Genomic DNA, 20,082 nt, shown 5'->3' with positions numbered 1-20,082 from the left:
TAAAACATAATATGGTTTTAGATTCCAAGCAAGTTAAAATAATGATTGTTTTGCTAGTTAGAAAAATGATTTAATTGTGTAAAACACAATTAGTGATACAAATAATACAAATAAATAAATCAAAGAAGACAGGGTGTTTTTATTTGGGTCTCAATAAAATTTTACCAATAATTTCAACCAGATTAAAGAAAAAAAAAAGTGTCTGCACCAAAATAAAAATTAACTTATATCCTCTAATAACAAGTCGATAATCAAATATGGCGGTCCTTCAAACCAAACGATCTCTTGCTCTTCTTGACTCCCTTTCGAGTTAGTCTCTGTGTAGTTTTTTTTTTTTTTAAATAACTATAGTATCTATACTAATGGGGTAGAGGAGTGGAATAAGTCTCACAATCGGTTAACAATAATATGGTTTAAATTCGCTTTTGACAAAAATTAAACTTAAGACCTCACTTACAAGTGAAAAGAAATATACTACTACACCATATCATTAAGTGGTAGTCTTTGTGCAGTTAGATGAAGTAATGTAGGAGTGTCGGTGTGCCATACATAGGTAGTTGTATAACTTGTATTTGCAATATTATTATATTTTTGGTATTCCTTCATTTGGTATCATTTTTTTTTTTCGTTTTTGAAGTAATAAAGGGATGGATCATGAGAGCATCAGATATTGCAAATGGTACACTAGGACCAAGATAAATAGATATTTAATTAGGGCATTTATTAGTGTAATTTCAAAGCTAAATATCTTAATTTTAAATTGATAAGTGTGGACGACCCGTGACAATTTCCTTTGGATGCTTTAACCTTAAGATTTATATAATATTGGAAAGTGAATTTAATATGAAATTGATTCCTGCAAGAACTAATTTATTGTATGGTCTGATAAACTGTTGGCCTGCTGGGGCATGCATGCCCTACAAATTTATTTTCTCTACTTATTCACTCACACTCTTGGCAGCAACTTGTCCCCCATATGTTTTTTTTTTTTTTTTAAATGAAAACAAACAATTGATCAGAAGAGACAGACCAACGGCTTCCTCAGTTTCAGTGTGACGGTCACTCGGGTGTTACAAATTCACTTAAATTGTAATATGTATTAAATTATGAATAGGATAATTAGCTGAAATAATTAGTTTTTGACGTTTAATTGTATAAATGGTCAGATTTTAGTAATGATGACATTTTAATCATATATCAATGACATAATAACCACACAACGATAATATAACGATCACATTATAAAAACTGATCATTTCTATAACTAGATATCAAAAATTGGTCTATCCAACTAATTGCCCTTATAAATATTCTCTTTTAACTCTGTGATACATCAATCATGTCTCTCTTCATATTATAACACGTGGCAGGACAGTCACTCAGAGTAATTTGGTATCCCCCTTGTTTTTGGTATATGTCGTGGGTTCAAATCATATTGAAATCGCAAGAAGCTTGTAAGTAACTCAGTTGACTAAAAACATTTCTCTTTGTAACTGAGGTGAAGAAATTTTCTTTTTAAGTGAAAACTGAAATTATATTGAAATCAAAACTAAAAAGAAACCTGAAAAGAGAAAATTAAAGGTTTGAAGAATTAAAGAAGGCCCTACAAAAACGTTCCTAAGAGCCAATCACACCAGCAATGGAACAAAAATATGAAAGGAAAGCTTTCCAGATGATTTTTATCATGCAATTATTTAGATTCCTGTGGAATAAATGCTGCCAGCATAAGTTTACAAATAAATAAAAGATGAAGAAGAAACCATTTGGAATTTTTCTTTCTTTTCTGTGGATGGATGAGACTCAAAGTCACTCACTCTCAGTGATATTCCTGCTTCTCAAAGCCTTATGGGATCAGATGCTGCTTATATAAATGGCTATCATGATTCATCCAACTCCTTTCATTTTCTTCCTTCATGTCCCCTGCCAACCTAATTCAGTCCCCTTATCCATAAGCCATAGTTTAGAGGACAACTTATATAGAATGAGTTTACCATTATCATAGCGTCTCGGTCTAATAATGCATTGACATGAGTAATTTTATCTCCAAATAACAACGTATTACTTAATTAAAATGTCACGGTAGCGATGAGTTCGTTTCATATAAATTATTCTTGTAGTTATAGACTCCGTCAAAAGACAATAAGACATGGGGGATCTTTTTAAGAAGAAAAATAAGGATGTTATGAGAAATGGCACATTGTATTGTATGGAGGTGGAAAATGGTGGGGTTGTTTAGAAGGTAGTCTTTCTTCTTTTTTTGCTTTTAAGTTGGGTCAAAACTTTATTAGAAAATCATATATAGATGTGTGCTGTAAGTGATGAAAAAAGCTCTGCTCTCACTTTATTACCAACCAATTCAAAAGGAAAAGGCAAAAAACGAACAAAACTTTATTGGATTTTAGGTCGGCAGAGTGTTCGGCACTCAAGCTAAGGGAAGAGCCAAACCCAAAAGACTCGTCCAATAGGTAGGAGGACCCCAAGAACTTAAGTACCACTACACCATTTCTGGTGTAGCTAGGCCTGGGCATGGTTCGGTACGGTTTGGTACCGGGGTAGTACTGAAACCGAACCTATAGTAAAATTTCGATACGGTTCGGTACGGTATGAATGGTTGTACCGACTTAGTCCCGAACCTAATAGGTTCGGTTCGGTTCGGTCCAAGTATATGTTCGGTACGATGTTTAGACATGGGTTTGAATCAGATGTTTAGACATGGGTTCGGTCCAAGTATAGGTTCAGTACGGTGCTTAAGGCTTGCAGTGGCATGCCGAACCTCGAAATGGGTCGATAGGTTCATGGACAGGTGTTTAGATATGGGTTTGAATCAGATGTTTTTGTGCAGAATAGTCTCATGGCGTTGTATGCTAAATGTGGTCGAATAGATCGTGCTAGGGCTGTGTTTGATGGTTTAGGTGGGATGACGGTTGTTTCCTGGACTTCGATGATTTTGGGGTATGCCCAGAATGGCCAGCCTTTGGAAGCTTTGAGATTTTTTGGTCTGATGAGAAAATTGAATGTGAAACCGGATTGGATCGTTCTTGTTAGTGTTCTAAAAGCTTATACTGATGTAGAAAACTTGAGACAGGGGACATTTGTTCATGGTTGTTTGATTAAAATGGGTCTGCAATTTGAACCTGACTTGCTCATTGCACTCACGGCAATGTATGCAAAAAGTGGGCAGGGCAGGTAATGGCTGCCAGATCGTTTTTTGATCAGATGCAAACACCGAACGTAATACTGTGGAACGCTATGATATCTGGTTATGCGAAGAATGGTTATGCTAACGAGGCTGTAGAGTTATTCCAGGAGATGATCACAACAAATTGTAGAACAGATTCAGTAACAATTTTAATTGAAAAATTGATCGGTACGGTTCGGTACCGAACGTAGAACCGAAACCGAACCAACTACACAAAAAACCGAACCGATTTTGTACCCATACCGAATGAACCGAAAAAAAAAACCGAACCGACCGGGTTCGGTTCGGTTCTCGGTATTTTTTGCCCAGGCCTAGGTGCAGCCGATGTGGGATTATAACATCACACCACCCTTCGAAAGACTCGACGTCCACGGCGGCCCTTACTCTGGTGGCTTTCACTCTTAACGGCGACGCACTCTTTGGTCGTCCCATTAAGGTAGCCCTTTCCAGGTCGCCCCCTCCGTGGCAGCCCTTACTCTGGTGGCTTTCACTCTTAATAGCGGTGCACCCTTTGTTCGTCCCGTTAAGGTAGCCCTTTCCAGGTCGCCCCCTCCACAGGGTCGGGAACCTAGGCTCTAATACCAATGTTAGGTACTCAAGCCCAAAGGAAGAGCCCAACCCAAAAGGCTAATCCAATAGGTGGGAGGACCCCAAGAACTTAAGTACCACTACACCATTTCTGGTGTAGCTGATGTGGGATCATAACATAGAGCCAAGTTGTTGGGATAAAAAGGGTTTGCATATATAAAAAATTATTTGAAGTTGATGGATTTTACTCATTCTTGCTAAACAAGTAAAATAGTTATCACCACTTTTCGCTCATACCCACTAGGGTTTTTATCACAAATGGTCCCTGACATTGATCAAACACATCATTTTGGTCCCTGACATTGAAAATCAATAGAAATGGTCCCTGACATTGATCAAACACATCACAAATGGTCCTTCCGTTAAAAACTCTTTGGGCAATTTTCAAAGCTTCGTGACTCAATCGTTTCTTAACCAAATTCGACCCATAATATATCAAATGAAGATAGAAAAGTGTAGAACAATATTATACCTATTTGGAAGCCCAATGATTGCCGGAGATGGCCGGAAAATAGCCTCAAATGTGACTAGTCCAAGGAAAAATTGGAAAACTCGTTGGAAGTTGGGTAAACTTTAAACATTCATAACTTCTTCAATACTCAACGAAATTGAGTGATTCAAAAACAAAAATCATACTTCTCGACGATACGAAGAGAATGGTATCTTCTTGATGGCTAACTTGCCGTAGTTTGGCCGGAAAACGGGTCGAAATTGGCTAACTCGAAAATGGTTATCCAATTTTGAGCCATTTTTCGGTCAAACCACGGTGAATTAGCAGTCAATAAAGGTACCACTCTCTTTGTCTCGTCGAGAAGTATGATTTTTATTTTTGAATCACTCAATTTCGTTGAGTATTGAAGAAGTTATGAATGTTTAAAGTTTACCCAACTTCCAACGAGTTTTCCAGTTTTTCCTCGGACTAGTCACATTTGAGGCTATTTTCCGGCCATCTCCGGCAATCATTGGGCTTCCAAATAGGTATAATATTGTTCTACACTTTTCTATCTTCATTTGATATATTATGGGTCGAATTTGGTTAAGAAACGATTGAGTTACGAAGCTTTGAAAATTGCCCAAAGAGTTTTTAACGGAAGGATCATTTGTGATGTGTTTGATCAATGTCGGGGACCATTTCTATTGATTTTCAATGTCAGGGACCAAAATGATGTGTTTGATCAATGTCAGGGATCATTTATGATAAAAACCCTGCCCACTAATTGCACCCAATTCTAAAAGTGGAGAAAATCTTGTGTGTCGCTGAATGAATATATTTCTGTGGTTATACATGTGATGAAAAATACAAGCACAATAGCTATACAGATTCGGTGACACAACAGAATCTCTTGTTAGTGTGGCACAACCCGAAGCCGATGCCCAAAGCCGATGTCGGACATTAGTGGCGGGCCTGGACTTGATTATGTATTGTGATTTATAGGCACTCTAAAGTTAACACCTAATTTCCAAACTTATATAATTATGGTATTTGTTCTGCACACCCAGAACATTCACAAATACACTGAAAGGAAAATAAGAAGGAAAAATCAATGAGAGAGGACTGAGGAGCCAGCTGCGTCCACCTTTCCCTCTCTGATGTCCCCTTTTGCTCAATCCCGGTCACCCCCTTCCCGTCTTCTTTCAAGCTTCGACCAAAGTTGAAAGGAACTGACAAAGGGGATTCACGGTGATGACAAGGGAGGGGGAAACACCAGCCGGCGAAGGGTGGTCGCGGCTAAACCCTTTCATTTGCCTTCTTCTTTAGCTTTCAAAATGTTATGGAATATCCATTGGGCCTCATATAACACCAGAGAATTCAAACTACCAATACTTTCACCAGTATTAGGATTTTGATTTGCTGGAGGCAGAATTAATTCTCCTTTCAAATACCAAAAACAGTCAAAAAGAATAAAAGATGCATCCTTCCACCACCACAATGTATGCCAGAAAATGCGGTAAAAATATTTCATCAAAAACTAGTGACTGTAGACTCTGCGCTGATCAAGCTCGGTCGTTAAACAGATACATTTCCTACAGTGGCATTTTACTTGAATTGCCAGGTAAATGTGAACCGAGGATGACAATAATAAAAGAATCGATTTGGTACAGTCATGCTTCACACTATACATACTGGTTCTCCTCATTCTTAGTTAATCCCCTTTCCTTCATCTTCATTTAAAATGCGATTCTGGAAATCACTCACCATTAGAGGCAGTCCTTCCCTCAGCGAGACTTTGGGCTCCCAGTTCAATAGCTCCTTGGCTTTGCTAATATCGGGCTTTCTCTTGTGTGGATCGTCAGCAGTATTTGGTCTGAATTCTATTGTCGCACTTGAATCAATCGTTTCTTTGACAACCTGTTCATCAGGAACAACAGAAAATTTGAGAATGTTGTAGTTGAATCTCTCTCTGTTGCGAGCATAAAAAATTACTTAGAATACCAAATCTTGTAACAAACATTGATAAAAGAAAGCAAAATGCTAAAAGTGCTTCAAAAGAAATAACGCCCAAGCATCTTAGAGCATTTTCTGAATTCTAAATGGTACATCATAAATATTAAAACAACGGAAACGGGGTTAAGACAAACCTCAGCAAGCTCAAGCATGGTGAACTCCCCTGGATTACCAAGGTTGAAAGGTCCCACATGTTCTCCATCCATCAGTGCCATCAGTCCATTGACCTGTCATTGCAAAAAGTGTTCTATAAGATCCTCTGTCACATCATTTCACTAACTTAATCAGTGCCCCTTAAGAATTCAGATCTGTCCTAATATTAAACTGCTTCTAGAATTGCCCGGTGATCATCAAATCTATTGTATCAGCCACACAAAGTACATGTTTGAAAGTACAAAAATAAAAAGTGGTAAACATGAAGAATATGCATCAGTAATTCGGCATGCACAAAAATTGCAAAGAAGGAACTATATAATGATATAGAAAGTCTGGCATACCAAATCAGAGACATATTGAAAGCTTCGTGTTTGTTTACCATCACCGTACACAGTCAATGGTTGCTTGCGGATAGCCTGCACAGACAGCCAAAGTAGTTAGAATAACACAACCATGAAAATCACATTGCAAAATTTTTAGTATTAATGCGTTATTTAATTGAAGAAATTTCAAAATCAATTTAAAAGGAAGGGGTAGTATTAACCTGTGCAACAAAATTGCTAACCACACGCCCATCATCTAAACACATACGTGGCCCGTACGTGTTGAAAATTCGAGCAATACGCACCTGAAAACAGAAAGCTTTATGTAAGTTTGACAAGTCAATCGTTGTAATGAGAAGGAAAATCCTATCTTACTTTCAACCACATTAGTTACAACTTCTGCATGATAGAAAAGGATTCGGATGAGACAGGTTCAGAAATGGAAAGACGACTTGTATACTTCAGTTAAGGATCAAGTAAAAGTGAAACTGGTGCAGGGTAAAAATTTGCATCACCAGAACGCTCAAACAACTATACATGGAAGGCCCAAAGAACAAAATTCACTTGGCTAGGCTTAAAGTTGGCATTTCCATATGGTTCAAGCTACCGTAAATGGAAGCCCGAGTAATACTTTAAAAAAGCATGCAGCTTCTCAAGAATAAAATGGTCGTGGAAGACCAGATTATGAAAGGATTCTACTAAAATGTGAAAGAATGACATTAACATTCTACATCTGCACGGCAAAAGATATGCGCATCAACTTATGGATTCCAATAGTTCATTTACAACTGAGTATCAGAATCACACTTTCAGTCACCTCAACATCGGCACCTCGGTGATAATCCATTGCCAATGTCTCTGCTGTCCTCTTTCCTTCATCATAGCAACTCCTCTCACCTATTCATTTTCGAACGCACACACGCGTAAACATATTAAACAACGAAAATGCATTGTACACGAAAACATCTAAGATACAAAAGGAAAAGAAAATGCAAGAATAATAACCAACGCACCTATAGGATTTACGTTTCCCCAGTAAGTTTCCTTCTGAGGATGCTCCAGAGGGTCCCCATAAACTTCACTCGTACTAGTGAGCAGAAACCGCGCCCCGATTCGCTTGGCAAGTCCCAACATATTAAGAGTACCCATCACATTGGTCTTGTAATCACAGTCAAGGACCTCAAAAACTAAATTTTCATAATTCAACCCAAAAACTAGAGCAAAAAACAACCCAAATGCCAAAATTCAATAAAAACCGCGAAAACTAGGAAAAAGGTATAATTGATTGAAAAGGATATGATTGTCTTGACTGGGTTATACTTGTAATGAACAGGGGAGGCAGGACAAGCCAAATGGTAGATCTGATCCACCTCCAGCAGAATCGGCTCGACGACGTCGTGCCTAATGAGCTCGAACCTCGGGTTCCCGAAATGGTGCACCAGATTGTCCTTCCTCCCAGTGAAGAAATTATCAATCACAATGACATCATTACCTCTGTCAATGAGCTTGTCAACGAGGTGGGACCCGACGAACCCAGCTCCGCCGGTGACGACGATTCGCAGCCTCCGCTGACCGAGCGCAACAGGGACGCGACCGACCTTGGCATGGGTGGCCTTGGAGACGAGGTCGTGGGCGGTGGAGAAGGTTCTGGAGACGGAGGTGGCGGCGGAGTTGGGATCGGAGGGGCCGAGGCGGGAGAGGGTGGGCTGGAGGATGAAGAAGGTGGAGCCGATGAGAATGCCGACGAGGATGAAGAGGAGGCGCTGCTCCTTGAAGAGGTAGTTGATGGATCTGGGGAGGGATCGGGGGTGCTTGGGAGCTTTGGTGGAGTAGGGGGAGCTGAGGGACGATGGGATCTCTTCGTCCCGTCGGTGGTTCAAGCTTGATTGCTTGTGCAGTTGCTTCATCATGGGAATATGGGGATTGAGATTTGCTCTCTCTCCCTTCTTCTGGTGGCTGTTTAGGGAGACTGGTTCAGGCGAAAAGGGTTAGCGGGGGAGAGAGTGTGTGTGTTTGAGAAGAGGTGGTTATGGTGATGGAGAGATGGAGGAGTGGAGAAATACGTGATGAGATTTTGGAGGGGGCTGCTTTGAGTAATTAGGAAGGGATTTACAATTTGACTGGACCCAGATTTTGGTGATGAAACGCGCGGGTGGCAGTTGGTGAGTGGGGAATTATGGTACCAACGACAACGAGGATGTGACAGTGTTGTGGAACTATTATTTGATTATAAATTAGCAATTTTACATACCACTGTGGGTGGGATTATTGTGATTAAAATTGGAAGATTCATAGTTTTTTTTTTTTAGGAAAACTAATGAAAATGGTTTGAAAACTTTGAGTTTTAATGATAAGGACAAAATAAAAGGTAAAGTGAATAGTATCAGGATTGACTTTTTATTGTAAAAATGTGGTTTTTCGTTAAAGTGAACAGTATCAGGTACTTTTCGTTAAAGTTCCCTTTTTTTTTAGGTCAAAAAATAAATTTTGTCAAATTTGAATTTGAATTCACGTCGTTATGTAATAACTCAACACATTTTCATCATTGTTGTTGTAATAATTAAATTTAATAGTTAAATTAAATATATGTAATATGGGTTACTATGTAATATTAAATCCGAACCCATAAATTAGCACATTAATCAGATATATTTTGAAACATATTATTGTGTGCAAAGTATGAGAGTGATTTTAACCTCACGTGATATTGTTAGCCTCAAATTGTAGTGTCATAAATTTATTTCAGTTATTTTTTGTCATAAATTAATGAATTAATCAGCTATATTTTGAAATAATAATTGCGTGTGATTATAGCCTTAGAGAGGGGGCATTCTTTATATGTTGAAAGCGTCATCATTTTAGGTGTTGGCTTTATATATAGACAAGAAAGACGTGACATGTTCTAATCAAACATTAACATGTGATGTAACCAATAGCACCCCATAATCAATTCAACCAAATTATAATACATGTCAGTGTTAAGTGACAGAGATTATATTTCTTAATAATAATGTGACAAAGGGTACATATTTATGTTAACTTAATTTGAGTTATTAATTTCATGTTAAGTGGTAGATTGTTGTGTATAGGATTAGAAATTGGTGCAAACAGGTGAGGAGTGGGTTGTATATTTGAGATTTGAGAAGATTGTTGGAGATGTATTTGAATTGTTCATCCTAAAATATAATGTGTGCTAATCCGAATGCAGGCTTCCCGATGCTAGCTAGAGTTTCACCAAACTTCTCCTAAACCATAAACCGGGCCAAATTTGGGCCTACCAGAGAATGGACAGAATATACTCCACATAGAAGGCCCATTGTAAAAAGTGGGCTCTAAATTGGAGCCCAAAAAGAAAGAAAGAAAGAAGTATTTAAAAAAGACAACATTTGCGACCACAGTGGGAGTCGAACCCACGACCTTTTGATCCGAAGTCAAACGCGCTAATCCACTGCGCTATGCGGTCAACTTGTTAGTTTGTTGCCTCATCTGTTATGATAGCACAAAATATCATGAATGAAAAAAAAAAATATATATATATATATATTTGTATTTTTTCTTTGGACAATATATCTTGTGTTCAAGAAATTATAAGTTAACAGTATTTCTTCTAAATGATTAAGATCAAGTTTATTATTTGTTTTAATCAGTTTAATTTTTGATATGCAGGTCAATGATTCGTACAATGTTAAATTAATTTTTTAAAGGGAGAGTTCATAACATTAGCTTGCTGCTAGAGATTTCACATGTTGTCTTTGAGTGTGTGACACATCCTCTAATGGTATTTCTCTCCACTTGTATATAAGATGTCTTTAATTCGAATTTCCCAAATGATAAAATTGATACTAACTTTTGGCAAATATTACCGTTTGTATTAAAAAAAAATAGGAATCACCTAATTAGAATTTTCATACGTCAAATTTTTTGCCTTTATTGTTAAAATGTCAAAATCATGCCTCTTTGAAACTCTAGGGTTTACCCACTTGCCAAGCAATTTAATTGCATGTGCACACACACACACATACTCAACGTGGAAAATTTTACAAGTATGCGATGAGAACTAATAAAAATTCTTTTCGCGAGTTCCTTTTCATATGAGATGACTTTCTGCTTTGAGAAGGAGATATCCCAAAGGGGAACAGAGCCATTATTATGCATTTGCTCTGCTGATATTGCATCTGGTTCTATATATATATATATAATGATTTAGAAACTAGCAACTATCATGGAGTGACTCAGTGGTTGTGGATGAATTCCAAACCAGTATTTCACATGGTAAGTTCTAAAGTCGATTCCTGGTGTTGGTGAATCGTACGATAGTTACCAGGGGAGGCTAAAATACATCTGTGAATCTTCTCGGCCCTCGAAGGATGGACTGTTGTGGCGAAGCCACCAGCTATCACCTTTCTTTAAAAAATAAAAAATAAAAATGGTTTAGAAACTAGCTAGATTAGGTTTTTCATTGTAGCAAGTTTTGTGCCCGCACAAACATCTGCATGTGGACCATATATTATCCTGTTTATCAACGGTGAGCTCTAAAATTCAACGTTGGATAGAGCAACACAAAATTTTCTATTCAATTATTTGAATCGCATTTAAGAGCAAGATGCATACAAGGGTTCACTTCATAACTAGAGAATGAAGGGTCGGCACCGTACGAGTGTTTCAGATACGTCAAGGTAAATCCAAATGGCCAGGCTCAACCCTCAAATTGAATAGCAAATCAATGGTGGTGGTGGCGTGGTGGCGTGGTGGCACTCCATTCTCTGAATAAAAGATATTACAGATACATACTCATAAAAAATTTATCTCGAGAAGGGTTCATGCGAACTAAATTTAACAAAATTAAAATAAAGCATGACCAATTTCAAAGCAATGTGCTGATGTCAACACTTCATTGAAAGTCAAGTTCATCAAAACCGCAAGATTACAAGGATTAATAGATAATCATCAGATCTTGTGTTACACGGTGATCATGTGAGAACAAAAACTCTGAACTCATCTTGTTATAGGAAGTACAATATTCATGGCCTAACCGAATCACCTAATCACCACCAGGACCTCAAAAAACCAAGTGAAGTGAGTACAACAAATTAGATAGCTCCATCCTTTCATACATAGATTTGAAACTAAAATGACAGGACAGTGCTGCCCTCCATCTCCTGTAGGATATTCCAGGAATATATATATAATAGGCATATGTATATGCGTGCGTTTTAAGTTAGTAGAAAAGAGTTGGGCTCTTTGCCCAATAATTACATCTTTTCAAGAAAAGCCATGCAGCTTTTCATTGTGGCTAACAGACATACCCATTGATCGGGTATCTAACCCATGCTTTATAACATGTATGACCTTTGGGTAATTGGTGTTTTGTATAAGATATGTCCATTGGATATACTGCTGAAATAAGTTGTATCTCATGGTGAAGAGGCATACTCAAACCAAATTATATGTCTAAAAGGTGCAATTCTCTCTATATATATTGGTAACATTAGTAGAAGAGAATTTATTTCAGAAATTTGATGTATACACAATTTCCTTACTCTCCCTTCTCTCTCCATCACATTCATACAATTTCTTTCTAGTTATTTCTAAGGGAATATAATTCGATTTTGCTAATCAAATATTTCATACTTTGTTGTATCCTGAAATTTCAAGAACCCTTTAGCAAACTCATTTGAGTGGGGGCAAATAACACTTTAAGGAAACGATTCAAATCGTACCTCAAAGTCATCATTCGGATTATTCTCTAAATTTCTACATTTACTCAAACAATCTTAAAGTGTTATTTTCGTCATGGAGAACAAATATGATAATATGGCTTTAAAGATCATCAATCAAGATATCTACAAGCTAGACAAATTTGATGGATCAAATTTCATCCGATGGAAGGACAAGATTTGTTTCATGCTTACTGTTCTAAATGTCATATATGTGTTGGACCCAAAATTGGAGCCTATTTGTGAACCAAGTGACAAAGACTCGAACAAAATAGTTGTCGATCGAAAGAAGCGTGAAGAAGATGAATTAGTATGTCGAGGACACGTCTTGGTCACATTATCTGATCGCTTATATGACCTGTATGCACACATTCAATCTCCGAAGGAAATTTGGGAAGCACTTGAACACAAGTACACAACGGAGAAAAGAGATGAAGCTTTTGAGTGTTTTAAGCGCTATAAGGCTGAAGTTGAAAACCAGAAGGGAAGGAAAATTAAATGCCTTCGTAGTGATAGAGCTGGTGAATATTTTCACATGAATTTGATATTTTTTGTGAAGAGCATGGTGTTGTACCTCAAAGAATTGCACCCTATACACCACAACAAAATGTTTTGGTAGTAAGAAAAAATAGGACACTCACTGAAATGATTAATTCTATAATAATTAATGCTAATACTCCAAAATATTTATGGGGTGAAACATTGTTTACTGCATGCCATATACACAATATAATTACATCTATAAAGACACACATGTCACCATATGAAATTTGGAAAGGAAGAAAACCAAATTTGTCATATTTGAGAGTATGGGGTTGTATAGCCTTTTACAAGGCACTAGACCCTAAGAGATCCAAGTTGGGTCCAAGAGGAATTAAAAGCATATTTGTATGATATGCAGAAAATTCAAAGGCATATAGGTTGCTTAATTTAGACTCGAACACAATAGTAGAGTCTAGAGATGTTGAATTTATACAAAATAAATTTTATAATGACTACTCAGTGTCTGGAAAAGAGAATGATCAAACACCTTTATCTGATCTGTCTACTAGTCATTCTCAAGGTGAGAAAAGAAAACAGTCTGAAACTGTTAATGAACCAAGGAAAAGCCAAAGAAAAGAAAATACTCTAGGCTCTGATTTTATTTCATCTCAATTTATTGTATTTTTAGTCGAAGGGAATAGAACAATGGTTCTTAAGAAAATACCCATATTGTTGAATGTTGAGGATGATCCTAAAAGTCTAAGCGAAGCATTGACTTCAAGAGATGCAACCTTTTGGAAAGAGGCTATAGATGAAGAATTTGAATCATTAATATATAATCAAACATGGGTTTTAGTAGACTTGCCCTAAGGATCAAAAGCAATAGGTTGTAAGTGGGTATTTAGACAAAAATACAATATAGACGGGTCTATTCAAACATTTAAAGCCAGACTGGTTGCCAAGGGTTTTAAGCAGAAAAAAGGAATAGACTATTTCGATACATATGCACCAGTAGCTAGACTAACATCAATTAGAATATTGTTTGCATTGGCATCTTTATATAATTTGCATGTGCATCAAATGGATGTGAAAACAGCATTTTAAATGATGATTTGGATGAAGAAGTCTACATTGAACAACCAGAAGGGTTTATTCTCCATGTGAATGAAAAGAAGGTTTGTAAATTAGTAAAGTCATTATATGGATTGAAGCAAGCACCAAAACAATGGCATGAAAAGTTTGATTTTGTCATTTTATCATATGCATATACTCTAAATTCACAAATGATTATGATGTTGTTATATGTTTATATGTCGATGACTTGCTAATTTTTGGTACAAACATGAAAGGTGTATCTGAAACTAAAGAGTATCTAAATTCAAAATTTAAGATGAAGGACTTGAATGAAGTAGATACTATCTTGGGAATTAAAGTAAAGAAATATAGTAGGGGTTACGCTTTGTGTCAGTCACATTATATAGAAAAATTGCTTCTTAAGTTTAAGCATCTACAAATAAAAGAAGCAAATACCACTTATGACTCTAGTGTAATCGGAAGTTTAATGTATGTCATGCATTGTACCAGGTCAGATATCGCATTTGCAGAAGCAAACTTTCTAGATACACTAGTCATCCAGATACTGCTCATTAGAAAGCAATAAATAGAATTTTTTGTTATCTTAAAATAACTATTAACATGAGTTTAACTTACTATGAGTTTCCAGCAGTACTTGAGGATATTCAGATGCAAGTTGGATAACAAGTGCTAATGATAGTAAGTCTACATCAGGGTGGATTTTTACAATTGCCGGATGAGCAATTTCTTGGGCTTCGAAGAAGCAAACATGTATAGTACATTCAACTATGGAATCTAAATTTATAGCATTAGCGGCAGTAGGTAAAGAAGCGGAATGGATTAGAAATTTGTTATTTGAAATAGAGTTATGGCCACAACCAATGCCATCCATTTCTTTATACTGTGATAGTGAGGCTACTTTGTCTAGAGCATACAATAAGGTATATAATGGAAAGTCTAGACATATTAGCTTGAGACATGAATATGTCAAGCAATTAATAACTGATGGGGTTATTAATATTGTTTATGTTAAATCAAGTAATAACTTGGCGGATCCGTCAATGAAAGCACTTTCAAGAGTTTTGGTAGTTAGTACATCTAGTGGAATGGGGCTAAAACCCTTTACTGAAAATTAGCCACCAATAATGGTAACACGACTTTGTCTAGAACATCACTAGTTTAAAAGTTTAATGGGTAATAACAAGTTATTGTTAAGTAGTTGTGAAAACACTAAAAATTAATATATAGCTCATTCCAGGATGATCAGTGCAAGATTGCTACGTTTAGGATGATGAGTTTTATCTCTTAATGAGGTTATTTGTAGTTATGTCTATAGTAGCAGGAACATGAGAAGGATCCTCATCTATATGAACATAAGAAGTGGTGCCGCTTCTACCAAGAGTTGGGTTTTCTCTTGTAAATGTTCATGAAACCAGGATGAAGCACAAGGCCATAATAGTGCTTCATTAGTTCAGAAATTTCTTTAAAGAAATAAGATATAATCATATGTGTAATGATTCCGGTTTTAACATAAGAATAGGTGGTTTAAACTTAGGTCACCATCGCATTGAATTATTTACACTAATTAAAGGTTTAATTCGAAAGACACATTTATTGTATGCATGATTATATCGGTATGCTTTGTGATTAATTATAAAGAGAGAATTATTGTAATACCATTTATTATATATTCTTAAAATAGGCAAGAATTATAGGATATTTCAAGAATATATATATAATAGGCATATGTATATGCGTGCGTTTTGAGTTAGCAAAAAATAGTTGGGCTCTTTGCCCAATAATGACATCTTTTCAAGAAAAGCCATGCAACTTTTCATCGTGGCTAACAAACATACCCATTGACCAGGTATCTAACCGCAAGCTTTATAACATATATGACCTTTGGGTAATTGGTGCCTTATAACATATATGACCTTTGGCTAACAGATATGTCCATTGGATATACTGCTAAAATAAGTTGTATCCCATGGTGAAGAGGCATACTCAAACCAAATGATATGTCTAAACAGTGGCGAAGCCAGGATTTCTCGGGGGGAGGGGCGAACCTTATCAAACCAACCAATGATAAAACAATGATAAAACATGAATGCATCGATTGTCGCTATGGATAAAACATCGATTGTCGCTATGGATAAAAAATGCAGCATTTTTTTATATACTATACTCCAACCACTTAAACTTATCAAACCAACCAATGATAAAACATCGATTGTCGCTAACCTTTCTTGGCATGATGTGGTCTCTAGCTTGACAAGGATCATTTTGGAGATAGTGTCTACGAATTGCTTCACGATAATTAGGTGGATACTCAAGCATTCGACGTCTATGTGCAGGGTCTGCAGGAAGATTAGCCAATATTTCATCCAACTCAGTGGCCTCACTTTGTTGTGACCTACTTGGAATATTTGAAGGAGGACTTCTTGGAATATTTGAAGGAGGAGGAGGACTACTCGGAATATTTGAAGGAGGAAGACTACCCAAAATGTTTGAAAGAGGATTTAAGCACTGTTTCTTATAGTATCGTTCCATTACGTAACTGTAAAATGAAAAGAAATAAAAATTCTTAGACTCTATGAATACAACTAAGCAATTCAACTAATCATATTCATATGAATACAACTAAGTAATTTAACTAATCATAGTCATATGAATACAACTAAGCAATTCAACTAATCATCCATCAAGATTCAAAGAATTCAAATTTTAATTTTCATCCTAAAAAATAATTTCATAATTGCATTCAAAATGTGGCTTATTACCAATAAGTTTAGTTAAAGATGACTTTTGACATGCCAATTTATCTATATGTACAATTATACATACACATGATTCTTCTAATTCCCAACAATTCGTATCAATAATTTCACCCTAAAAAATAATTTCATAATTTGTATTAAATAACCATGACATGAATAATCAATAATCATATCATTTGATTCACATAATTAAGGTAGGGATTATGCATTTAAGAATTAAAAAATTTACCTTTAAATATTGATTGGAGCCGTCTCAAGCTCAGAGGAGAGGAGAGTGGCTCACTGGCTTGTGGAACAGAAATTAAAGAGAACTTTGTGGCTTTGGCTTGGCTGCTGGAGTTTGAAGAGCAGCTTGGCTGAGATGGATGGTGGCCCGCTCTCTGTGTGTGTGTTGATTATTGGTGAAGAAGACAGAAGAAAAGGATAGAAAAGAGTAAAGGGTGTGCAGTGCGGATGGGGTGTGTGTGTATTGATTAATGACAGAAGAAGAAAGCTAGGGTTTCATTGGGGCGACACGCGGAAGCGGTCCCCCACCCCATTATAATTTTTTTTTTAAATTCAACTATCAAAACGGCGCCGTTTTGATTTAGTTTTTTTTTTTTTTTAAATTAGAATGCAATCCGCACTGCAGATTGCCCAGAAAACCCAGAAAACAGACGGCTCTACTGCGTGAACCATTATTTTCCGGCGAGGTGCGCGAGGGGAGTGGCGAAGACCTGGGGTCCAGTGGTGTTTCCCGGCGAGGGGAGTGGCGGCCGCCACTCCTCGCTCCCACGTGGCTTCGCCACTGTGTCTAAAAGGTGCAATTCTCTCTATATATATTGGTAACATTAGTATAAGAGAATTTATTTCAGAAATTTGTTGTATACACAATTTCCTTGTTCTCTCTTCTCTCTCCATCACATTCATACAATTTCTTTCTAGTTAATTTTAAGGGAATATAATTCGGTTTTGCTAATTAAATATTTCATACTTTGTTGTATCCTGAAAGTGATTTGCCAAGAATCCTTTAGCAAACTCATTTGAGTGGAAGCAAATACCACTTTAAAGAAACGATTCAAGTCGTGTCTCAAAGTCATCATTTGAATTATTCTCTAAATTTCTACATTTACTCAAACATCTCCTCCCGGCGTCCCGAAGACAGCTACAGCGTACCAGCTAAACCCATAGTGCTGTATTGGCTAATCTGAACCCGAAGCAATTCGACAACTTTCACGCCTTGCAAGTTGCAACTTCAAACCTATATCGAAAGTGACAACTGGAGTCAAAACCTTTTGCTACCATTTACTTGTAGTTATTGCTATCTTTTCTTATAACGATATATAATATTAAATGATTAAGAGATGATTGAGAGTGAAACTAAATTGGTGGGCCCTAAAATTTTTATGTTGAATTGCCATTACAAGCGCCCATCAAATATTTCAATTTCGCATTGCCACCAATCTGAAAAAAAAAAAAAAAAAAAAAACACCAATCATCACAAATTTCAGTACCATACACCTTTGATTTACGTGTACGGAGTCCAAGGGAGGGTGTATAGTTGTAAACCGTCGAAGAAAGCTGAAAGGGAAAACTCAGCTTTCAAAACAATTCATCAAGATCTTAAAGAAAGTGAAACTGATTAAATTGTTGAGCCAGCCATCTGTAATATTCTTTGATGCGTAATAAACTAATCAAACATGTTGTAATTGGTTTTATATGCATCTTGTGGATTAATGAGAAAATGTAGATATTATATTTAGATGTTATTGCGTTACAGCAAAGTTTAAATTAAATTATACCGAATGCTTTTTTTTCCTTTCTATTAAATAGTATAACATTTTCCTACACACTTTATATGTATGAACACATTTTTTTTAGAAAATGAGAAGGAGAGAGGGAGAGAGAGAGAGAGAACATGGGGGAGTGGGAGGTTTTTGTTTTTATTATTTTTTATTATAAATATTAGATGTATTTTAACATCACATGTAGATGAGGATTCAATAAAAAAAAGTAAAATTTGGACCTGTCAATTATATATTCGGTATCAAAAGTCAAGAGTGCTACTAAAACCACTTGTTTTATTTTCCCACCCACCTTTTAATCAAAATGTTAATCACATAATTATCCTTTTAGCAAAAGACTTTTAAATCCACATTTATAAATTTGTTATAACTTTAATTAAATAAACTAAAAGAGAATAAAGAAAAACTAAAACTAACAAAAGTAAAAATAAATCCATCATCCTCCCAAATCATCCACGATGGACCGACGACTACCAAATCCCCAATCATCCATTACCCTCTCCATCAACAAACACCACCCCACTCTCCCTTTCAATTCTGGTACTACCACCTCTATCCTTTCCTCCTTTTCCTCATAAACGAACAACGACGACAACTCAGATTTTAAAATCAAAGAATACCCAATTCTAATTCGATTTGGAGCAATCTGCCTCTGTATTGGAAAACTCCCCATGTGCTTCTCTCTTCCTTTCCCTTTAGTTTCTCTCTCTTTCCAAAGGAGATGCCGCCAAGCAAGTGTCAAAGGTTTTGGTTTTTGATAGGGGTGGAAGGAGGTTCTGGTGTGGCTAGGGTAGTGGAAATTAAGGAAGCATTAATTATTTTAATTTTTTTAAAACATATTAATATTATTTTCTTTTAAATTAGACATTAGAGGTTATTTTAGGAATAATGGTGGGTGGAGAAATAATATTTTAATTTTTTTAATTTTTATGGTGGGTGAAATTATAATATGAATGTAGAAATAGGACAATGGGATGGGTCTATCATCACTCAAAGTCAAATATATAACTAAATTCCACAAAATTTATCGTATTAGTTACATTGCCCATTAGGTAGGTTACTGCAAATGGTGATTTTTTTTTGTCAAAGGTGATTTTTTTTTATTTATACAACATGAAAATTTTTAGTATAAAATAATTTTTGTCTAGCTTAATATAGCTGTTATCAAAAGTCAAACATGTCGTTAGCAGTGTCAACTGCATGGAATGCCCATTTTGAACGTCACAAATTTTGACACCTGGATATTGAGCCGGGCGTGTCTCGATCGGTTAATAGTATGCATGTGTGGCTTACGTACAGTGCTTGAAAAATGTCATGGTATATCATCTTTTACTTTGACTTTAATTCGGTCGACATCGATCTCCTTCATTTTTCATCAAACAATTTTGTCCAAATACCCCTTATATAATTTTCTGTTGTGAATAACATGTATCATTTGGCCATTGCAGTATACCTTTTATTTATTTAAATAACTATATAGATGTCACAGCCCGTTCCAAAATATTACATTCGTGGCTGTGAATGGACGAAATTGC

The 20,082-nt window shown here is 36.2% G+C and overlaps 1 protein-coding gene, 1 non-coding gene and 1 pseudogene across 2 annotated transcripts; 1 reads left to right on the top strand and 2 right to left on the bottom strand.

Moving 5' to 3' along the window:
• Positions 1-5,722: 5,722 nt before the first annotated feature.
• On the bottom strand, positions 5,723-8,929 carry LOC103450191 (UDP-glucuronic acid decarboxylase 1-like). The gene is made up of 7 exons (XM_008389503.4): positions 8,011-8,929; positions 7,726-7,873; positions 7,530-7,609; positions 6,934-7,017; positions 6,731-6,805; positions 6,368-6,460; positions 5,723-6,137 (listed from the first exon to the last, which is right to left on the bottom strand). Exons 1-7 carry the CDS (start codon positions 8,620-8,622, stop codon positions 5,928-5,930), a joined length of 1,302 nt encoding a protein of 433 aa, XP_008387725.1. The 5' UTR covers positions 8,623-8,929; the 3' UTR covers positions 5,723-5,927.
• Positions 8,930-10,101: 1,172 nt separating this feature from the next.
• TRNAR-UCG (transfer RNA arginine (anticodon UCG)) lies at positions 10,102-10,175 on the bottom strand. The gene has a single exon. It is a non-coding gene; the product is annotated as a tRNA-Arg (tRNA).
• A 137-nt stretch (positions 10,176-10,312) lies between these two features.
• On the top strand, positions 10,313-10,486 carry LOC114820276 (U2 spliceosomal RNA; annotated as a pseudogene).
• Positions 10,487-20,082: the final 9,596 nt, after the last annotated feature.

Source organism: Malus domestica, chromosome 12 (genome assembly GCF_042453785.1).
Source record: "Malus domestica chromosome 12, GDT2T_hap1".
NCBI lineage: Eukaryota > Viridiplantae > Streptophyta > Magnoliopsida > Rosales > Rosaceae > Malus > Malus domestica.
Note: the sequence above shows the minus strand (reverse complement) of the source record. Positions and strands in the feature narration are given on the sequence as shown.

Coding starts and splice junctions, on each gene's coding strand:
- LOC103450191 (XM_008389503.4), bottom strand. CDS start 8,622: ATGATGAAGCAACTGCACAAGCAATCAAGCTTGAACCACCGACGGGAC. Junction 6,461..6,730: donor TTCAATATGTCTCTGATTTG/GTATGCCAGACT, acceptor TTGCAATGACAG/GTCAATGGACTGATGGCACT. Junction 6,138..6,367: donor CCATGCTTGAGCTTGCTGAG/GTTTGTCTTAAC, acceptor CCTGATGAACAG/GTTGTCAAAGAAACGATTGA.